At 46.4% G+C, this 22,045-nt stretch overlaps 1 protein-coding gene across 2 annotated transcripts in view; it reads right to left on the bottom strand.

Moving 5' to 3' along the window:
- Positions 1 to 22,045, bottom strand: part of Smoc2 (SPARC related modular calcium binding 2) — a 131,021-nt gene that overhangs the window by 32,047 nt on the left and 76,929 nt on the right. For both annotated transcript variants that reach the window (XM_041680126.1, XM_041680127.1), the window contains exon 8: positions 3,601 to 3,787. In XM_041680126.1, the coding sequence (XP_041536060.1) occupies positions 3,601 to 3,787 (187 nt within the window). The remainder of the gene's footprint in view (positions 1 to 3,600; positions 3,788 to 22,045) is intronic.

Here is a 22,045-nt window from a genome sequence, read left to right as displayed (position 1 = left end):
ACCAGGCTTGCCGCCATGGAGAAGTGCAATTTCACGCCCACACAGCCACATGCGCATGGCCACTGTGCAGAGCGCTGGGGTCAGAAACGGAGGCTGTCTCAAGGCCAGACTGTGGCACCAGGCAGGTGGACAGAGCCCGAGCCAGTCCTTACAAGGCTGAAAGGGAAGCCTGTTATGGCACTAATGGAGTGGCTGGCTGTCAGCCTGCCCGAGGAATCCAATAGTCTGCTCCAAACCCCTGCTACTCTTGGCCGGCAGCCAGGTAGAAATCTGCCCCTCCTCCAGCCTGAGTGCCACCAGGCTTGGCAGCAGAGCCTGACTGTATGCCCTAACTCCATGCAGGGTCGCAAAAAATATGGTGAGAATGTCAATCTTGACCCCAAGGGGCAGGAGAAACTGCAAGAGCCATCACCCCAAGGCAGGCTGCTCCGAGGGAAGGTCAGCTTTGCAAGGGTCATAGCACAGGGCTTGTGACTTTGACTCATGTCCATGATAGAAGCACCATATTCCTGTGTGGCACACGAGGACAGAGAGATAGCTCATAAATGGCAAAATGTTTGATACTCATTGCTTCCTGGTTTTCAAGGTCAAGTCCTTGCAGGGAAGCAGGAAAGAAGATAGGGAAAGCAAACGCTGAGTTCAATCTAGGACAATTCCCCGTCAGGGCTGCCCTGTTCCACTCTTTCCTTGCTCCGTGTTGTGCAAAGGCTGCCTGGTGACGCTCTACCTTCTGGTCAGCGTTGGGCCTCACTGTGCGGCCTTCACACCTCACTCCATGACTCCCCCATGGCTCATTCTAATCTCACAGTCTCAGGGACCTCACCCACCTGCTCTGTGTCTCTGTGCCTCGAGCCCTTGTTCTTGCTCAATGCCCTACAGGTTTGTCATTCTCCAAAACATTTCCTCATTTAGCATTAGCCATGGACCCATTCTGTCACCATCACCCGCTTCCCTCCGGAAGCCCTGGTGTTTATCCTCGTCATTCCCTGACCTCCAGCACAATGGCTGGAACACCACGGACATTCAAATCATTCAAGTGTTTACTGAGAGGAAAATAAGGAAGGGACGCCAGGACATGTTCTCACCACCACGGACCAAATGCAGCAACACAGGCCAGCACTGTCCATCAGGGCAGTTGTGGGGAGTGTGAGCCTGACTCTGCTCTCCGCTTTCCTGTGCCAGTTCCCTCTGTACCCCGCATGCTATCTTTACCTCATAGGCTCATCTACCCCAGGACATTGCATTCTACCCTGACTAGAAATTCTGGCCAGCCAGGGACTAGAAAGGCTGGCCTGTCCCTGCCCACCTCTGAACTGCTCTGCACCTTGGTGTTTCCCTGTTTGCAGGGCTGTTGGATGCTGCAGGTGGCATCATCCCTTTGTATCCCAAAGCAGGGTTTATTAGACTGGAACCTGTCCCTGACCTGGTGCTCACCGGAGGAGGCATGGTAAATGGCTCCTTTCCCCAGCCGGGCTGGTGACAGCCTAGGGACGAGACAGCCGTAGAGCAAGTCCATCGGTTCAGAGAGAAAGGTTGTTCTCACTGTTCAAAGGAGAAACTCCCTTGGGGTTGGAGAGATGGTTCCGGTGTTAAGAGCACCAGCTGCTCTTCCAGAGGACCCAGGTTCAATTCCCAACATCCACATGGCAGCTCACAACTGTCTGTAACTCCAGTGCCAACGGATCTAACACCCTCTTTTGGCTTTTGTTTAGTGAATGGAAGAAGGTACGGTTCAGAGGAAGACAGCCTTCAGAACGACCCTTTCAGTTTGGATCAGCCTGAGCCCTTTCCTGAACCTTCCTCTGGGAAAACATGAAAGTGGGGAGCTGAGGTTGTCCTGTTTGTCTGAAACCGAGGGAGAGTCTGCACAGAGGAAAGAGAGTGTCTGGCTTCCTACTCAGTCACAATCTAAACTGCTCTTGGGTTCTCTGGGCATAGCATTGGCTGAGCTCATTGTTTCTGAGCCAGCTGGAGGAGGGCTGGTTTTGACTGTGCAAGGACTTGCGTTGGCCAACTATAAGAAAACATCTGCCGGGCCTTTCTCTCTATGGTAGAAGTATGGTGTGGGGCCAAGGCTGGAGGAGTCGGCAGGAGCCAACTGGTGCCCAAGTGAGGAAGATCACCTCCAAGAGAGGCTGCTCCGAAAATGGTAAATCCTTAGCCAAACCTAAGAACAGTGGCCATTCTAGCTCAGCCACAGCTGAGCTTGCTTCCGAACCCAAGGCTGTCCAGGGCCCTGCTTAGTCTCAGTCTTCTGGCTCAGGGAGAACACACGTTGTCCTCCAGTGTGGTCAGGGCAAGGTGGTGCTGAGTGCTAGAATCAGCTGTGATGTCACAGCATTGCTACTGTATCCAAACCAGCCTCACTCAGGAGCTAGAAGCTGTGATGCTATAGCATTGCTACAGTATCCAAAGGAGGCAGCTGGTAAGACAGCCTCACTCAGGAGCTAGAAGCTGTGATGTCACAGCATTGCTACAGTATCCAAACCAGGGGCCTAGGAAGACAGCTTCACTCAGGAGCTAGAAGCTGTGATGCTATAGCATTGCTACAGTATCCAAAGGAGGCAGCTGGTAAGACAGCTTCACTCAGGAGCTAGAAGCTGTGATGCTATAGCATTGCTACAGTATCCAAAGGAGGCAGCTGGTAAGACAGCCTCACTCAGGAGCTAGAAGCTGTGATGCTATAGCATTGCTACAGTATCCAAACCAGGGCCGCCTGGGAAGACAGCCTCACTCAGGAGCTAAGAGGTGACCAGGATGGGCCAGACTTGCTTTGTCATTTGTGAAAATATCCTTTGCTTATCCTTGGGAGGGGGGGGGTCTTTGCTGACAAGTGCCTCCCACTGAGTGCTAGGTGTGACTCTTGATCATTTAGGAAGCCTTCTAGTGTTCATCCGGGCACCTAGGATGAAACTAGAGTGCAAATCTCGCGATTCTGAGAGAAAAAGATGTTGGCATATTTATAAATCTAGGGAAAAAATTATCAAAGTCAAATGAGAAAAGGCTGCTGACAGATGCCCCCTGGGCACGGGCTCCTGCTCAGGAACACCCTGCCCAGGTATGTACTAGTTCCTGCTGGTTCTCTGGGAGAACATAATTGTGTGCTTGAACTGGCAGAAAAACACAAGCAAATCATGAATAACATTGATCACTCTCATCTTATACATTCTTCTCTTCAAATGATTATTTCTAGATGAAAATATTAAATTCTATAGAAAGCTGTCTGAAGCATTTGGCTTCCTTGGCTTCTTAAATATTTAACCTCTCTGTCTAAAGCCAGCAGGAAAAAGGGTGTGTGTTTAGGCTTTTATGTGATCCAAATGTTCTTTCTTAGAATTACCCTCCTCTGCTTCATGCTTGATGTCCCATGACTGCTAAAGAGGATACCTCCTTTCCCAGGGCCAGAACCACTCTTCCTAATCATCCCAAGCACAGGGAACAGAGGACAGAGTCCCTGTGTGATTGTCACACCCAGAATGTGAGTTTAACAGCTGCTCAATCCGTGCCCGGAAGAACCTGGCAGCGGGACAGCAGGAGGGGGTGATGTTCAGTTTTCCTGGCTCTGTGACCCCATGTCTCATCCTGAAAGAATGAATTTACCTTGTGGAGGTCCCAGGAATGGGCCGCCCAGTGTCCACCAGCACACACCAGCAGTAACCGGTGGATGGGTGGCACTGCACTGGCTTATAAAGGCCACCGTGGGCACACTCGGGGATCACGACGTTGTCATTCTTGGGCTGCTTGGCTTCCTCAAGAGCTGACTGGTGCTCCTGGTCACAGGAGGAGGCTGCAGGGAGAGGAAGACACGTGGTGAGCAGGCATACAGAGCCAGCATTGGCAACTGGTAGACAGTCGCAGCTGCAGCACTATAGTGGGAACCAGGCCTAAGGACAGACAGGAGGTCCCCTCCTACCTTCTCAGCCATCTACTGTGAGGCTGGAAGGCTTTATGCAACAGAACAAGAACATGTGATTCTTCTCAGGTAGCCACACTGTGTGCCTCCTAAGCTGGCACATACTCCCTGAGAAACACTTGTTATTGTTTTCAGGTTCCTGTGAAGGAAACACCCGCTTCCCTACAGGAGGCATGGGCTACAGGACATAAAGTCATCTTTTCTCAGGTTATAGGCTCAGTTTCTTCTTGGCTTTAGCCACCACTAGTTTACATCTGAGGGGCATCTACAAAAATATGGATAGATAAACTGGGAGCAAATATACACTCACACATAAATACACAGATACACACACATACATATACAAACACATATATACACATATATACACATACATCCACACATATGCACACATATAAACATACATAACACATATATACATACACACAGACACACATGCACACATATAAACATACATAACACATATATACATACACACAGACACACATGCACACATATAAACATACATAACACATATATACACATACACAGACACACACAGACACACACAGACACACACACACACACACACACACATCAGCTTTCCCAATAATCCAAATGGGGCCTAAACCAGTAAGAGAAAAGAAACCAAAGACCCTCGAGCAGCCATATACAGTCTCACTCAGACAAAGGGCAGCAAGAGAAGGTCCCACTCAAGCTAAGAACACCACGCACAAGAGAAAATCTCTACAGCTTGACAAGTGGGACAAAACAACTATGTCCAAGCCTGCACGGAAGGCACTGGCTATGGTCTCAAGGGGCTCTGAACACTGTGATGTCCGCAGAACCCATGAGGAAGCATATGGGGCACCGTGGCTTCTGCCTCAGTGCTGCCCCAGTCACAGGCAGCAGGCGTGGTACAAAGGGCGGAACCTAGCCCAGGTGATGCTCTTCAGACTAGGAGACAGCAGTACAATCCAGACATCACCTTGCTCATTGTGACAGTGCCGGGAGAACACTTGGCATTCACGACCTGTGCATGTACGTCTCTAGATACGATAACTAATAGTTAGAAAGCCACAGAGGGGTTCGCTCGTTCAGTGATTCTGAGGCCATATCTATAGGTGCTTCTGCGATCTGTCTATTAGCAAACTACATCACCAAGCACAGTTTCTAGTTTCTGAAAGCCACAGCATCAAGGGATGTGTCTCGCAAATACTCCCCCTAAGCTGCTCTTCAGAAAAACTACCGAACAACAAAGCAGTCAAACGTCCAAACAGACATCTTGTAGGATAAGCTCAGCCTGTGGGGATCATTCAAGCCTCATGGCTGGAACTCAAAGACTCCCTAAATGCAAAACAGAAATTAAGACACTGAGCCTTGACTGACTATTTTTTACTGTTCCCCATGTGACCTTCACTTTCTCTGTAGACTGTGGGTGTACCTGAAATGTACAGATACACACATGAAATGTACCTGAGCTTGCTGGGATCTTGATAAAGTCTTTCCCCAACTACCACCAGGAAGCTGGCACAAAATAAAATTGATACTGGTCTCTCTTCCCAAATCCCATCAAGGCTGTGATTGCCATTCAAGGAGCCAAGCAACACAAGGGTTCGGGCTGCTGTCTCTGCAGGCCCATTTGGGCCATCCTTGTGAGAGTAACTGGAACGGCCTGTGGGAGCAGCAGCCGCTCTGCGTGCAGCAGCTCGGCAGTGCAAACCTCTTCAATTCAGCTAAGGTTTGCTTGGCACTCGTTCCAAATGTCATTAGTTCCTAGAACGTACAGCGTGATTATCTGGCCACAAAGTATTTTCAGTGCTGCATTCCAAGGACAGGCTGTGTCTATGGGATTGGTAATGGAAAATTTTTGAAATGTCCCGATGAGAAATTTATGTCATATTTGAAAGAGCCTCATAAGCAAACTGAAGCTGATTGAATTTAAAAACTCTACAATTTGTTGCACGTATTGTAAAGTACCGAAGCTGCTCTGGCAGAGTCTTCTCTGCATGGGCGTTAGAGTGGTGCAGAGAGCTGGAGCTGGCATTTGACAATGTGTTTACACATTGGAAGTTCCAGGCTGCCAGAAAGATGCAATCATAGTCTCTTGCAGGATAAGCCACCATGAAGGTAGAGGATGCTTTAATAAGTGAGTGAGACCTTCATAAAGAGAAGGAAATGCAAGAAGGCAGTTTGTAAGGTGGTCACCTCCCCTCCTGACTCCTCCCAGGCCCTGACCACTGCCGAGACCTGCACAGGCCGCTCTGGAAGCTCCTGCTGCACAGCCAGTTCACTGTAAATTAAAGGCAATGTTAAATGGAATGGCCATCGCATTGAGCTTAGCCCATGGCTGATTAGTCCTGGTAGGACTAGTCTATTTCTATCTTTTTATTTCTTTGTAAGTTGAGTCTGAAGGAGAAATCAAGTAAAGCTGATTTTCATTTATTACTTAACTCATGAATTAAACCCTCCAAAGTATTGACTCAGTGCAAAATGAGGAAAGTGAGGGTATCATGGAAGAGGCAGTGGGACCCGTATTTGGATTTACCTGGCCACAAGGCTTCATGTTCCTAATGTAAAAGGTGGTCTCGTATGTGTGTGTGTGTGTGCGTGTGTTTGTGCGTGTGTGTGTGTGTGTGTGTGTGTGTGTGTGTGTGTGTACGCACATGTGCACTGTGTATGCCCCTAAATCACCTCTAAGGTGATAGAACTAGGAAATGGGACCTAATAGGTCACAGGTCAGAACCCAGAGCTGGTCAGAAGGGACTCCTCTACCTCTTCCCCCATGTGAGGACATCTCAAGAAGGTGTCACCCATAGATCAGAAAATAGGTCTCCAGAAACAAAAGGGGTCTGTACCCTGAAGTTGAAATAATAGCCTTCCAAAAGAAATCCTTGGGTCATTTCTAAGTGACCTCATCCATAAAGCCTAATTACATCAGCCTAACTAGCAGACCTCCCCCAGCACCTCAAGAAAGGGGGTACCAATGGAACCCCGCCTGTCTTAGGGTAAAGGATTCCCTGACTGCAAAACCGGAGAGGCTGTTGAGAACACTTCAGGCAACACTCAATAACCTTTCCAGGGGTTGTCTGGGTGCTGTACCCCAAGGACAGACCATATTCCTACTGATATGTTTTCATTAGGGTAAATAGCTTCATTACTTAAAGGGAAAACTCTTAGGAAACTGGGAGTCTGAAAAACTTTTTCTGAAGTGAAGGACACATTTTTTAAATGTCCATAACTGACATGTGGAAATTGTGTTCCTCTAGCATCCAAAGACAAGGTCCTGGGCAAGGCAGCAAGGTCAAAAAGAAAAAATAATGAAGATTTTAATTAAAGAAATAAAAATATCTTTAAATAAACCCAACATTATTGTATACATAAAATACTCTAAAACATCTATAAAGAAAAAACTACTAATGAATATATAAAATCATTCATATTTTATATGCCATGAGTAAATTATTGCAAAATAAAGGTAATTATAAATTTGTCATAACATTAAAATTAAAATACTTAGAAATAAAGTCATAATGAGAGGTATAAGTCATTTTTTAATGCCATTACTGAAAAAACAACTTTTAACTAAATAAATGGAGAGGTACAGTATGTAGATGGGTAACAAGACTTGGGGACATGATAAAGTCAGTTTACTCTAAACTAATTAGTGGCGATAATGCATGAAGAAGCTCTTCGGTAGAAACTGACACATGGACTCTAGAATGAATATGGAATTCCAAAACCCTAAGTGAAGCCTGAAGCACCACTCCACAGTTAGGGGGCTAATGTCGCCATGCTTGGAAAGGTACTACAAAGTCATTCACCCAGACGGCAGAATATGATAGCTAAAGAGAGGAATGGAGAAGAAGGAAGAGTCCCCTAGCAACAGACGCGGAGTGATGATCTGATTGATGCTGACAAGGAACGCGGCCGAGCATCACGACTGTAGACCAACTAAAGAGAACAGACTCACGCTGCACAATAACTATGTGAGATGAGAGAGACAGGAATCTAAATCCTGAAATGCAAAGACTTAAAGGAGACATTAGAAGTACCCTACCATGCCACTGCCCCCACCGGGTCTTTGGGACAGACTGACCACAGAGCAAAAACTGGGCCAATAAGGCTTCATTAAAATTTAAAACAATCACCAGAAGATGCAATTAAAAAGTAAAAGGCAACCACAGATTGGGGGAATATTCCTAAGACACACATCTGACAAAGACCCCCAACTCTTCACATCGGTAAAACCACAAATAACCTGATTTGAAACTCCCCGAGACTTGGGAAAGCAAGCCATCAGCTGAAAGACAAAGAGGGTGGCATCTCTAGTCATCATGAAAATGGCAACTCTAACAACACAGAGATGTCACACACATGCATGCTCCAAATTAAAAACACCGAAGCCAAATGTTGGTGGGACATATAGGACCTGGAGCTCACAGGGCCACCTCCCAGCAGAGCAAATTCTGGTACCACTGTCCCATCCTAGACACTGATCCAGAAGTTAAAGCACAGGGTCATGAAGGAGCCAGTGAAAGAACGGACACAGGATCTTCCCCAAGGTCCCAGCCTGATTTTTTAAATTGCTTCTCTATGAATTGAAAAAAATACACAGATAAAGTATTACATATTGTATGCAATAATATAAAGTTGTATGTATATATCACAAAGAGGGAAGAATGCGAGACACATATATCATCATCAAGACTGAATCTCAAAACCACTGTATTAATTTCAAAAACAACACTTTAGAAATGAAAGAAAGAACACTCTGTCACATCTTATGAGGAAGTCTGAAGCAGTGAAGAGTCGTGCACGGTGGCTGAGTTCAGAGCCACAGAGATCTTCCTGGGGAGGCACTCCCCAGAGCTATGGAGTAGCTGTGGGCAGTAAGACACGGGTTGAGGCTCTCCAGAGGCACGTGTGTTTACCCGAGTGTCCCACGGTGCCCTTCCACCTTCCTGTCTCATTCTGTAATACTCTCACATGCCATTACCAAGTAAGCCCCTAAAATTTCTTTTCTCTGTTTTGGCATTTCTCACATCGGATGGCACAGAAATGCCGTGCAGGACAGAGCTTCCTGCCCAGTACACAGTCCGTGTGCACACACAATCTTGTGTTCTTCCAAGAGGACGTGCTGTTCCCCTTCCCCCATTCTACTGAGCAATGAATTCTCCCCATGAACTGCAGACAGAGCACAGAGAGGCATGGACTGCCGTGTCTCTGAATTTGACTTTCTGTGTGCACCTTTCCCTCTGTATAGCATGACACCGTGGGCCCCAACAGGCTGGTTTGGTTAGAGAGAAGGTTTTCATTAAGAAGTGAGGAGACCACCAGAGTGTGTCATTTCGGTTCAGTGTGTGTCCAGCAGATTTGGGTAAAAGCCAGTGTGAAATCACACCACGAGAAGATCTAACTTAGATAGAGCTTTGTTTCCTCTGGACTTGGTCCCACGCAGTCTGGGAGGCCAGAATTCCCTGAGTTCCTGGGCTTCCATGGTGAGCATCATGGTGGCCCCCTGAAGTGCTACTGCCACTCTCTGGCCTGCTACCCCATCACACACACATGCACACACACAGTGTGCGTGTGCACACCTCTACTTGCATCCTGCTTGCTAATCTGGTGAGTGTGGACTGGTTTGCTTACAATGACTTGTGTCAAGGTCCTGGTGGCTATCACAGCACAACCTGGCAGGCTGGAAGTGTCCTACTTCCTTAGCTGAGCCCACAGTCCTTCCCAGCAGTACACTGCAGACCCTCTCCCTGTGCCTTGACAGTGCGTCATGGAATGTTTGTTCCCTTGTTTCAGGAGTAAATCCCAGACTTGATCTTTCCTTCCATCGCCGTGGGAAGTTTCTCGTGCAGCTGGATGCTTTTCGCTACCGGGCCACTTTGGGTAGCGTGTGTGCCTCCACTGCCTAGGCCAGGCTGCAGTACAAGGCCCACACAGGCTGGATGCTATCTGTGCATGCACCTGAGTCTTGAACCTCTGTTGCTGCTTTGAGAAGTACGCCCAGTGAAGGATTAGAAACACAAGGGTCCCACTTACACTCAGCCCCCTATAGGAGCCCTGCATTGGCACCTTTAGAGAAATAATCTGCCACCCTGGTGGTAGCTAGTCCATGCTGGCTACACAGGAAAACTGCTATGTGCACAGTCGGCTGTGCACACATGGGTGTCACGGGCTAGGACCCAAGTCTTCCAGCTTCATTCTTATCTTTTTAAGGCATTTTCTAGACTCTCTCAGAAAATGCCTCCTTAACCCCAGGACTTGTTTCTGGAAGCATCTATTCCCGCTCTGGCATGTGACTGTATGTGACTCCTGACTGCCAGCACACACCACAGGTGAGGTACTTGATCTGTGCAGGTGTGGAATTGTCAAGGGGCACAGGCAGGGTGTGTGGGGGTGGGGTATGGGTGGAGAACAGATACATAAGGAAAGGTCCATGGTCAGGCTGCAGGGAGGCTGGCCATAGGTGGGGCCAAGTTGGCCTGAAGCCTGTGTATGCACAAAACCCAAGTATCTATCATCCTCTCTCACACAGAGCTGGTTTTCAGTCTTGTGATGATTACTAACCGTGGGTATTCACCAGCTCATGACTCGTGCCATGATGGAGCTGCCAACACCCAGTGACCTCAAAGAAAGGCACCAGCAGGAAGCATCAGAGCTGCCCTGAGGCTGCCCACTTCCTGCCCAGGTTTCTGACCCACAGGTCTGGGGGAGGTGAGGCCCCATAATTTGAGTTTCGGAGGGGTTCTGAGATCACGCTGAAATCAGCGATGTTTTCACATGCCAAAGGTTTCTCCGTGTGGGTTTTCAGTTTTTCCTAGAACTGATTACAGTGCTTAATTTTTATACATGCTGTCCTCATCAGTCATGGAATCTCTTGTGGTTCTCTTTTCAATTATACAAAACCTATATGAGATGATCAAAGAATTTGAAGGGAAACAAAAAAATTCAGAACTGGATTTGCTAGGAATGACAAAGGGGAGTAAGCATAGGGGGAGAGGTGCCCCAGAGAATGACATAGGGGAGTAAGCAGAGGGGGAGAGGTGCCCAGAGAATGACATAGGGGAGTAAGCAGAGGGAGAGAGGTGCCCCGAGAATGACATAGGGGAGTAAGCAGAGGGGGAGAGGTGCCCAGAGAATGACATAGGGAAGGGGAGTAAGCAGAGGGGAGAGGTGCCCAGAGAATGACATAGGGGAGTAAGCAGAGGGGAGAGGTGCCCCAGAGAATGACAAAGGGGAGTAAGCAGAGGGGAGAGGTGCCCCAGAGAATGACATAGGGGAGTAAGCACAGGGGGAGAGGTGCCCCAGAGAATGACATAGGGGAGTAAGCAGAGGGGAGAGGTGCCCCGAGAATGACATAGAGGAGTAAGCAGAGGGGAGAGGTGCCCCGAGAATGACATAGGGGAGTAAGCAGAGGGGAGAGGTGCCCCGAGAATGACATAGGGGAGTAAGCAGAGGGGAGAGGTGCCCCGAGAATGACATAGGTGGCAGGAACACAGCCCACTGCTCCTTCTAAACAGTTTGACACAAAGCTTAGGACTCAGAGAGGAGGGAGCCTCCATGGAGAAAATGCCTTTATAAGATCAGGCTGTACACAAGCCTATGGACATTTTCTTCCTTAATTAAGTGATTGATGTGGGAGGGCCCAGCCCATTGTGGTTGGGCAACTCCTGGGCTGAAGATCCTTGGTTCTATAAGAAAGCAGGCTGAGCAAGCCATGAGGAGCAAGCCAGTAAGCAGCACCCCTCCATTGTCTCTGCTTCAGCTCCTGCCTCCAGGTTCCTGCCCTGTTTGAGTTCTTGTCTTGACTTCCTTTGATGATGAACAGAAATATAGAAGTGTAAACCAAAAAGAAAAAAAAAAACCTTTCCTCCCAAACTTGTTTCCTGTCATGGTGTTTCATCACAGCAATAGTAACCCTACTGAAGACACTATTATACCAAAGAACACCAGTGAAAACTATCTGAAACTCCTTTCTCAGATTTGAGACTGACATATGTCAAAAATTACAAGGTTTTCTGTTCTGATAGAACATAAGGGTTTGATTATGGGAAAAAAGGCGGAATATTTACATACCATCATTTCTCAGCCTAAAAGTTTCATAAATGAATAAATATGTGTATGTATGTATGCATACCCTCATCATACACATACGCACACTCAAGCATTATATATATATATGCAGACCTGTACATGTATATAAATTAAGTGGCTTTGTGTAAGAACAGAATTCCTAACCATTTCTGAAATGGTCTTAAATATATTTCTGACATTTTGTATCATATATTTATGAGAAGCAATATTCTCAACACTAACAATTATAAAATCAGAATATTAATCATCTCCAAAAAAAACCTTCAAGGTGCCCCTCTACATCCCACGGTAACGGATGTTCAGCCAAGACTCTATGTAAAACTAAGCAAGCACATCCACAGTACAAAATGCAAAATTTCTCTTAGTTTTAATAAATAGTAAAATCATGTGCATGTCAGAGAACTACATTAAAAATAAATTTATCACGATTACTAAATAACAAATCAGTAAATGTTAGATTTTAATTTCTGGGTTTTTTTAATTTATTTATTTATTAAAGATTTCTGTCTCTTCCCCGCCACCGCCTACCATTCTGTTTTATATGCCTATCTACCTGGGGTCAAGGAGCCCTGGCAGTAAGAAAGCGAGGGGGTCAGCAACTCACAGGGGGACAGGCTGGCTCTCAGACACAAGTAGGCCATGAACACAGAGTCAGCTGAAGCTGGACTTCACTACAAACCAAAACATCTGCTCCCAGGAAGACGCTGCAAAGCAGATGAAAGGGGGCCACACACAGAGAAAATGTTTACAAAGCACATCCCGACATAGGAAGGTCGCTTAAAATGCAGTAAGTAAATAACTCAATGAAATATTTGCACAAGCATCTCACCGAGGAGCACATCCAGGCATGAAGGGAGCCTAGAGAATGGTGCTCGGGCTCAAGCACTGTAAGGGGGTTGCAGTCAACACAATCAGGACACACAACTACACCCCTGTGACAACAGCTAAAGCCCGGAAGGGTGACAGCACCAAAGGCTGGCGAGACATGGAACGTGGCGCTAACACCCTGTCTTAGCTACATCCCTATTGCTTTGATAAAGCACGAAGACCAAGGTAACTCACAGAAGAAAAGGTTTAAGTGGGCTCACGGTTCCGGAGCTCACAATAGCAACGAGAAAACACAGAGATAGCATTTTCATTCAACCCACTCCCTGCTCCTCACAGGCCGTGTCCATATCATGATGCAAAATTTATTTAGCCCAACTTTAAGAGTTCCCAGTCTTTCACAGTCTCAATTTTGTTTAAAAGCCTAAAGTCCAAAGTCTCAAGGCAATCTCTTTATTGTAACCGCCTATAAAATCAAAATTCAAATTACATACTTCCAATATACAGTGACACAAAATATGCATCTCCTTTCCCGAAAGGAGAAAGTAGAGCATAAGAAGTAAATATTGGAACAAAGCAAGACAAAAACTCAGGAGGGAAAACTCCAAATCCTGTAGCTCTGTGTCTTTATGTCAGAGGGCTTTGTTAGCTCTGCTCTTCCAGCCTAAAGTCCCAAAGTCTTGCACGTTTGCCAAAAAACTAAAGATAACATGGTCTGGTCTATCACAGCGATAGTCCACTCCCTGATATCAACCTCAGGATTAGTTAGTATTCTACTATGTGATAAAACACCATGACCAAAGCAACTTATGAAAGATAGTTTAGTGGGCTTATACTTGCCGAGAGTTCACATCTTGATCCACAAGCAGGAGGCAGAGGGGACCATGGGGATGACATCAGTTTTATTCAGGCCCCTCCTGCAGCGACACACCCCCTCCAACAAGGCCGCATCTCCTCATTCTTCCCAAACAGTATTCAAACATATGAGCCTATGGGGCCATTCTCATTCAAACCATTACATTCACCAAAAAAAGTGGAATTTCAGAAGGCCACGGCCACTGGAGGAAACAAAGTCAAACACAGACATCTACTGCAATCCTGTACCCACAAATGTAGCCATGTCATGTGAATATAAATCTACACGGACTTGTATGTAAACATAACTGCTCCACATTGGAAGCAACCAAGACATAAGCCAGAAAGCGAACAGATAAACAGTGGAATAAAAAAAAAAGAGCCGTCATGAAGAAATGGTACTGAGAAACTTCACTGCCTGTTTCTAAATATAAGTGACTAGGTCCTGTCTAAACAATAAGGACAGCAGACGGATCACATGGACAGGTGCAGCGGGGACACAAGGCAGTGAAGCCATGATGTATGATGTCAGAAGGATGAAAACCATCACCACGTATTTCTAAGGACCTCACATCGGATAAGGCTCCAGTGACCATGGCGTGTTTGATGGCAAGACCCATTGCCTTCAGGGGCACAAAGGCTCCTGAACCAACAGCAGCTCCACCAATCCCTGTTCAAGGACCCTAGTCACTGACACTGACCACCACAAAGGACAAAGCTAGGCAAGCATTCTGCAGAAGGAGATTTGACAAGAAATGAAAAAATTTGACAAGATTTGACAAGAAAAACCAAATGAACAGGATCCACCCAAAGGAAAACACCAGGCATCAAAGGATACCCAAGAAAACATGAAGGCAGATTAAAGAATAGGGTGATGTGTCTGGCTATCCTGTGTCAAAGACTCATACCCAGAATGCCTCAGAGGCCTTTCTCTCATAGCCTTCCTGAGAGTAGTGTTATGTTCATATCCAGTGAGATTATCAGAAGCATTCAAATATATTCAGAACTTCACACCAGTAATGGTGAGTTTGGGTTCCTGGTGCCTCATAAATTTCATCATTAAATCATTAACTTCCAACACACCAAGGAAAAGCTTAAAACGTATCATCAGGGTGACTTCAGAGGCAGCAACATGAGAACTAAGAGCTCATGTCTTTCCCTGGGGCTACCTGCAAGAGTAGGGTGGGTGAGCAGGCTCTAGAAGCCCCCACCAGCATCTACAGAAGGTGCATGAGCAGCTGCAAGCACGAAAGATGAACTCTGCTCTCCTCAGCACTGTGAGAGCCTTCTGAGCTGGTGCTCTGCCTTAACAAGAGCATCAGGACCTGGGCAGATGGACAGCTGACTCCCTACAATCTAGAGCCCAAGATCAGAATGGACAGCCTCCATATCTGGTCAGAGTGCATCTTCTCCTTCACACACGATGCCTTCCATATGTTCCTGAGACAGTGGAACAGGGGGCCTGCTGTGGGAACACCTTCAGCCAATAGCCTTTAAGATACTGGCCCACTTTGATCAAAGATGGTCTCATGTACTCTAAGTGCAGATGACAAGAAAAATGTGTATGGCCCCTTTTTCTGCTGGATTCAGTTCCAGTTCCCAGTGCACTCAGAAAACTGTGGGTGGCTACCCTTACTATGAGTTTATCCCCAAATAAATAAAGCTTTGTTATACTCCATTCTGGGCTCCTGTGGAACTCTTTGATACTACTACGGGGCCCCCTTATGCCTTTCCATAAGAGTTCTAATACTACCATAAAGCCCTACCTAGAGATCTAAGCACCTTCCTAGTGGCCCCCATCATAGCACCACCTTGGTGATGTGAACTTGAGCAACACATTCAGATGGTTCTAAACAAAAACATGATCACAACTCTTATACAGTGTTTATGTAGGACATGGACATATCGAAGGGGAAGATGACAGTGTGAGGACAAGAAGGGGTTAGGAAATGTTCTGTCTGAAACAAAAAGATGCCTTTGAATAAATAATGATTTAGCCTATGTTTGGTTATACATATCCATGTGTATGCACAACCACTAGGTGATTCTTGGAAATAAATCAAAATCCTAGCAAATGTTCTATCATGTTTTGGGTATTTATGTATATAGGTGTATGGATGTATGTATACACATGTACATTCATGTATATGAATACGATCATGTGTGCCCCTGCATTTGTGCAAAGGTCAGAAAACAACCATGGGTACTGGCCCTCAATGGTGCTTAGCTTGAGCAGGCTGCCTTTGTTGTTTTTCCACTGTCTGCACAGTCTAACTGGGCAGGGAACTCCTGTCTCAATCTCCCACTTCCCTGTAGGGGCATTGGAATTACAGATGCTCACACTACATATCAGGCTTTTACATGGGCTCTGGGGAGTTTGAATTCCAGTCCTCATGTATGTACATCAAATACTTCTAACCACTTTCTGTTTGCAAATGTGTAGGTTGGTCAACCTGTTGTGACTGTACTGATGCCTCATGCTTGGCACGCATGTTGAATCAGACAGTGGCTTACACGTGATAAGGAAAGACATTTCACTCTGTCCCTTGCAGGGAAGATGGGCTTGGAGAAATACTTGTGACTGATCACAACATTTTCCACTGTCCACCCAACACAAAGTGTTAGCTAGCATCCCCCAGTGAAGGAGAAAAGTGGCTGCATACGCAAGGACACTGACTTTGAGTGAGCTGACCTTTCATGTGAAGGCATGGCAGTTAACTTCAGGTCAACTGTGTGGTCATTTCCTAAAGCAGCCTCCCTTGTTGACGGGTCAGACATGTTCTCCAACTCGAGGTAAAATTTCCTCTGTGAAGCTCTGTTCTCAAGCATGAATGCACACTCGGCCCTTCACACAGCCTGTGTGGTGAAGGGTGGCCTCGCCGAGCTCATGGCTCCAGGTAAATCCTTGGTGCGTTTATCAGAGCACTTTTCACCCTGTCGTTGTAACCCCAACATCTGAATCAGCCACCTTGTCACAGGAAAACACAAGCGTTCCCAGAAAAGCCCTGGTCCCTGCCTTCTGCCAAGCTGGGCACTAAGCTGCGACACACATACCTGGATGTCAGTTCACTTTCTACTTGCTGATTGGGTATGCATGATCCAACAGGACCGAGAACTAGTGCTTCCCTATGGGGTAGACCTCATCACCTCCTCAAGAGGCCACATTCTCTGTCCAGATCCCATGGTGAGAGGCAGCCTCAGCCTGGAGCCTCTCCTCTCTGTGCTTCCCAAGGCCCGGAGGACCCTAAGCCACAGTAGCCCCGATGCCCATCAGGTGAATGGCTCCATTAGCTGGGTGCTGCCCGTAGAAGGAGCACACATCCTTGGGCTGTCCAGTCCACGAGCTCCAGGTGAATCTGGAAAAATCTGTTTTCTGGTCTGCGAGACCTCATCATGTTCCTCTGCCTCTTCAGATGCCTGCCACTCTTCCGGGTTTGATGAGGAGGACCATGGGGCCTGGCTAGCAGGGTCAGCTCTGAGGAGACTGCCTCTTTTCTGTTGTCACACTCAAACCGCTTCCTGTGTCCAGCGGGCTTCTACCAGACCCACCAGAACACAATCCCTGTACTCTCCCCCAGCCAAAGCCAGGAAGCAGAGAAACACCAGCAGGCCATGCTTGTTTAATTCAGGTTCATTCTGCATAGCCCAGACTCCATAGGAGACTCCGGTTGGACCTAGTGATTCAGTGGCAAATTGAACTTCAGAGATTAAAGTCAAACGTACCTCTCTCCACGGAGCGGCATTGGCGTGTTTCCAACCAGCCTACTCAGCACCCGCTCAATTTCACCACCTTTATTTCTTTTCTTTCTGAACTTTGAATGCTCTGATCATTTACAGTTTGATTGGACATTGAAATCTGAGAATTAAGCATGTTTGAAATTAACACACCCCTGTATAGCTAGGGAAATTAAATCAACTTGGTCATGTACATTTTAAGGCAGGATAATGAACACTTTAAAATCATGCATGGTTACAGCCACACTTAATGGGAATTATGTAATTTATAGATTTTGATCTCTTCAAATGACCAAAGCTTTATAACTTAAGGGTCTAAATGGTGTTTTGATGCTTTTATAATGTTGCTTTTGAAAAAAACATGAGGAAAGGGAAAAACCTAAAAGTTACAACAGAAATGTAATTCATATTATTTTCCCCTAGGGAATGCAATTTAGCTTGATTTAAAGCAAAATTAAAAGATAATTATCTTTTGGCATTAATTTTAATATGTGCAATAAAGCAAAAGTTATCAATCCCGGATAAGGCAGAAAATATTTCCACTGATGGGGTCACATAAAACCACAGGACATGGTGACCATCAAGGATGTCCTTTTGGACAGGAGCCATAGAAGTGTTTAGCTGCTGAGGAGGGACAGAGTAGGGGAGGAGGTGTCTGAAGATGACACAACCCAGGCCTCTATGTTTGCTCCAACTTGTGCAAAACCCAGAAAGACCGGGAAAGGTGGGGGAGGCCTGAGGGAGATGGAGCGACTAGCCTTGTCCAGCAGGCTGCAGGCAAGACTGATACAGGGAGCTCTGCAGAGGCTCGGCCTTGAGCTCCAGAGCAGCTGGAAGAGTCAGGGAGGGAGAGAAAAACAAAACAGATACTCAACATCTTCCATCCTGCATTAAAACATAAACAAGTGTAGTGATGTTTCATCTGTATTTTAATAAATAAAGCCTGCCTGAAGATCAGAGAGTGAAACAGCCCCTCTGGTCAGCCTTCCAGACCAGATGACAATGACACACACCTTTGATCCCAGCAGCCACACTAGTTTGTCATAGAAACCGGGAGGTGCATGCCTTTAATCCCAGGGGTGCATGCCTTTAATCCCAGCACTAGAGAGGATTATAAAAGGGGAGAAGACAGCTCTCAGACACAGTGTCATTCTGAGATTCCTGGAGGCAGGATCATCATTTCAGACTAAGGTTGAGGTAAGAGCCAGTGACTGGTGTTTTGCTTTTCTGACCTTCAGGTTGAGCCCCAATTTCTGTCTCTGGGTTTTTATTAATCGTGCTACAAACAAGGCAGGGAGATAATTAGCACCCAGATACACCACCTCTCACTACAAGTGGGAGGGAGGTCCAGCTGCAAACACGGGAGCTGTAACCAGAAGGCCTTCAGTGGTACAGGAGATGGCTGGTCCTTGGCCGGTACTCAGGTAGTGCTGTGTGCAGACAGCTGGAACTAAAGCCACAGCGTCCTGACCTGGGAGGCGTGACTTGAGGAGATTACCCAGTCACAGGGAGCCACAGCCCTCAGAATTCACCCCTGAGTTAGTAGCTGGTGACCATGGACACTCTGCCCACCACAGTTCATCTGCCACAGGCTTTGGCTGTAGCCTTTCACAAGAGGGTTCTCTTCCTGTGGCCAGGCTACTCTGTGTAATGGAGCCTTTATAAGGAGCCTCGAATGATCCTCCTGATGGAGAGAGGAGTCAGGCCACCTCTCTCCTCTCACAGCTAGCAAAGGGGACAACTGTCGATGCTGTACCCCGTGAACTCCATTCTGACCCTGGTAAGTACCACTGGGGTGACTGGCCTGAAGTCCACATGGCTCCCACTTGGTCTGGAGTATTTCAGTGTCCATGTAGGAGTAAGAAAAGTGAAAGGTAGCCACAGCAACCCCAGCTGATGTGGAGTTCCCTTTGGCTCCTGAAGTCCTGAACGAACAAGACCATCTGTGGAGGTCCTGGGCTCAAGCCAGAGTCCACTGGAGTGGGTCCCTTTGAGGTCTATAGGTGTTCATCTAGATGGTAGGAGCTACAGTTGCCATAGACACAAAACCACCGCCCGTTACCTTGAGATTTTGAACTCTAGGTAGAATGGCAAGGCTCAGAACAAACACCAGCACCTCTGCCTCCCTCCAGAGATAAACTCAACCTCACCTTTCTCTAGCCACAGTCTCTGGGAAGAAGCCTCTCCCCTGCTGCCCTTCCCAGGGTTCAGGCCTGAGAAGTGAGGGTGTCTCAGGAGGTCTCTGCCAGTCTGAATCCAGTCTGGCTCCATTTTGAAATGATTCTATCCTTGGCCACAGAACTGAATCTGTCAACCCCCAGGCAATGGACAGTTTATATCACCTTTGACCATGGTCAGATGAGGAGGGGGTAGAGGCAAGGAGCCCCTCCTCCCAGGGCTCACAACCTGGGAGCTTCTGATCTAGACCACGTGAATGCAGAAGACAGCTGCGGTCAGTCTCTCTCAGGCTTTGCATGACTTTTCTCGTCTTAAAGTGGCAGTCAACCATTTATGAGATGCCCTGGCTGGATGCTGATGGTAGTTCTAACTCACACTGGCTAAAAGAGACTGAGGAAGGAAATGTTCGCTATGAGAAGGAGGGAACTCAGTGGAGCTGTGCGGAGTGACTGTGCCTGGTGTCCATCCCGGGAGAGAAAAACTGGCAGGTTGACTTGCAGCTGTCCAATGAAGTCCTCACAAAGAACTTGCAAAATTCCAGAGAGCTCTTGTGCCCAGAAAGCAGGTGCTGACTAAGAACCCCTGCCCTGGCAGAGCCTGTGGGTCCTTTCAAAGGCTCCCCTAGAAGTAACAGGCCTCTTACCTTGGAAAACATCCCTGTGACTTCTCCCAGCTATAGCTCAGGCACCGGGAGCAGAGCGGGCAGAACGGTGAGTTTGCTCCACGTGTGAGCTTGATTCTGATCGTCAGAGAACTCTGCTGACCTGAAGCAAGCTGTACACAGCCTCCCAGCCACCCCTTCCCCAGTACCCCTTCCCTGGGGCACTAGTCCTTCTGCCAGAGCATTTCCATGGACAATTCTTGAGTTCACACTCAACTCCATACTCCACACGTGCCCCATGGCAAAACATCTCCAGCTAATCATTCATTTGTAGACACAGAGAGAAGTTTGAAGCATTGTCAGAGTAAGCATCCAGTTCGTGGTCATTTAGACAAAACCTCCTATCCAAAACACTTTGCGATCAATCAATACATATTCCCATGAATAGAAAAATAAGTATTAATATGTGTAGTAAGATGATTCAGATTCAAGAGTGGAAGGAAGTGAAGCAACTTCCATTTTACATTGACAAGAAAATTTGAAGAATAATGCACTTTTTAGCAAAAATCAAGTTAAGAACATATTCATTCACTTAGTGTACATCAGTTTGTTCTCTTACTAGGTGAGCCAACCAAGAAGAAAAGGTCCAACTATCAAAGTATAATGGCACTGAAAATCTCTCTCTCTCTCTCTCTCTCTCTCTCTCTCTCTCTCTCTCTGTGTGTGTGTGTGTGTGTGTGTGTGTGTGTGTGTCTGTATGTGCAATTTATCTGTTTGTTTTTTGTTTGCTTACTTGCTTAACAGCAAGACAATAGTACCATGAGAGCCCATGGAACACAAGACTGCTAATTTAGAAAATAAATATTTCTTATGTATTTACATAGCTACTATGTGTAAATTTCACAGACTAGGGCCCCCTTGTGTTTTCTTTTCAAGAACGGTTCCTGCTGTTACTCTTTACCCGGAAGCCTGTTTGGTTCACACTCACCGTCTCATACACACCATGGTACCCTACAGATTTTGTAGCAAAATATAATAATTTTAGTATTAGCTCGTGGAAGAAATGCTAATTGATGTGTATAGTTTTCATATAAAAGGAAAGCAGTGCCTTTCCAGTCTGCCGTCTGCTCTAAGAGAGCTTGTGAGAATCACAATGAGATAAGTCAGTGTTTAAATACAGAGTAATAGCTCATAAATTACCACTCTCATAGTAGCTTTGTCACCCTGGGATAAAAGCCTGGTATGAGAGTACTCTGCTGCCAATCTACATTCCAACCCTTAAACGTTTGATTAAATAAACATCTCTACATAGATGATTGTAAGTAAAGGTGGCTTTTAAAATAGAAATGAAACGCAAATAAATCTCTTCCCACGGTGCTAACAATAGCCAGGACACAAAAGGCAAAGAGAATTCACAGCTTTTCTGCGAATATTACGTTTAATATCCTATGATACCATGTAGAGCCACCTTCTTGACCCTCAGAAAGTGGATAACAGTTAAACACACACAAACCAATTGGCTTCACAACCAATGTCTATAAATCAACTTAACGTCTCTGCCTTGAATTCTACTCCTATATAGAAATTTAAAACAAACTATGATAATCTATGCTATTATAGGCAATCTGGACTTTCCTCAGGCATTTTGTTTCAATTCTCAGTATTCGAAGATTAGTTATAATTGGCCCTACACTTGGCCAAAGGTGTCTGAGAGGTGAGCCCCTTGTTCTACAAGTTATCTGTTTAAGTTGAAATTCTTCCCATAGCATAATTAAATGTACCTTCAAGTTACACATTCCCAGTGGCTGTGTTTATAATCATCTCTATGTTTCTCAGGTCACAGTCAGTCATGG

The sequence above is a fragment of the Microtus oregoni genome, unplaced genomic scaffold, assembly GCF_018167655.1.
Source record: "Microtus oregoni isolate MIOR12 unplaced genomic scaffold, Mior012 000033F_ref0000390, whole genome shotgun sequence".
In the NCBI taxonomy this organism is placed as follows: domain Eukaryota; kingdom Metazoa; phylum Chordata; class Mammalia; order Rodentia; family Cricetidae; genus Microtus; species Microtus oregoni.
The sequence above is the reverse complement of the archived record's forward strand: the minus strand, read 5'-3'. Positions and strand labels throughout refer to the sequence as shown.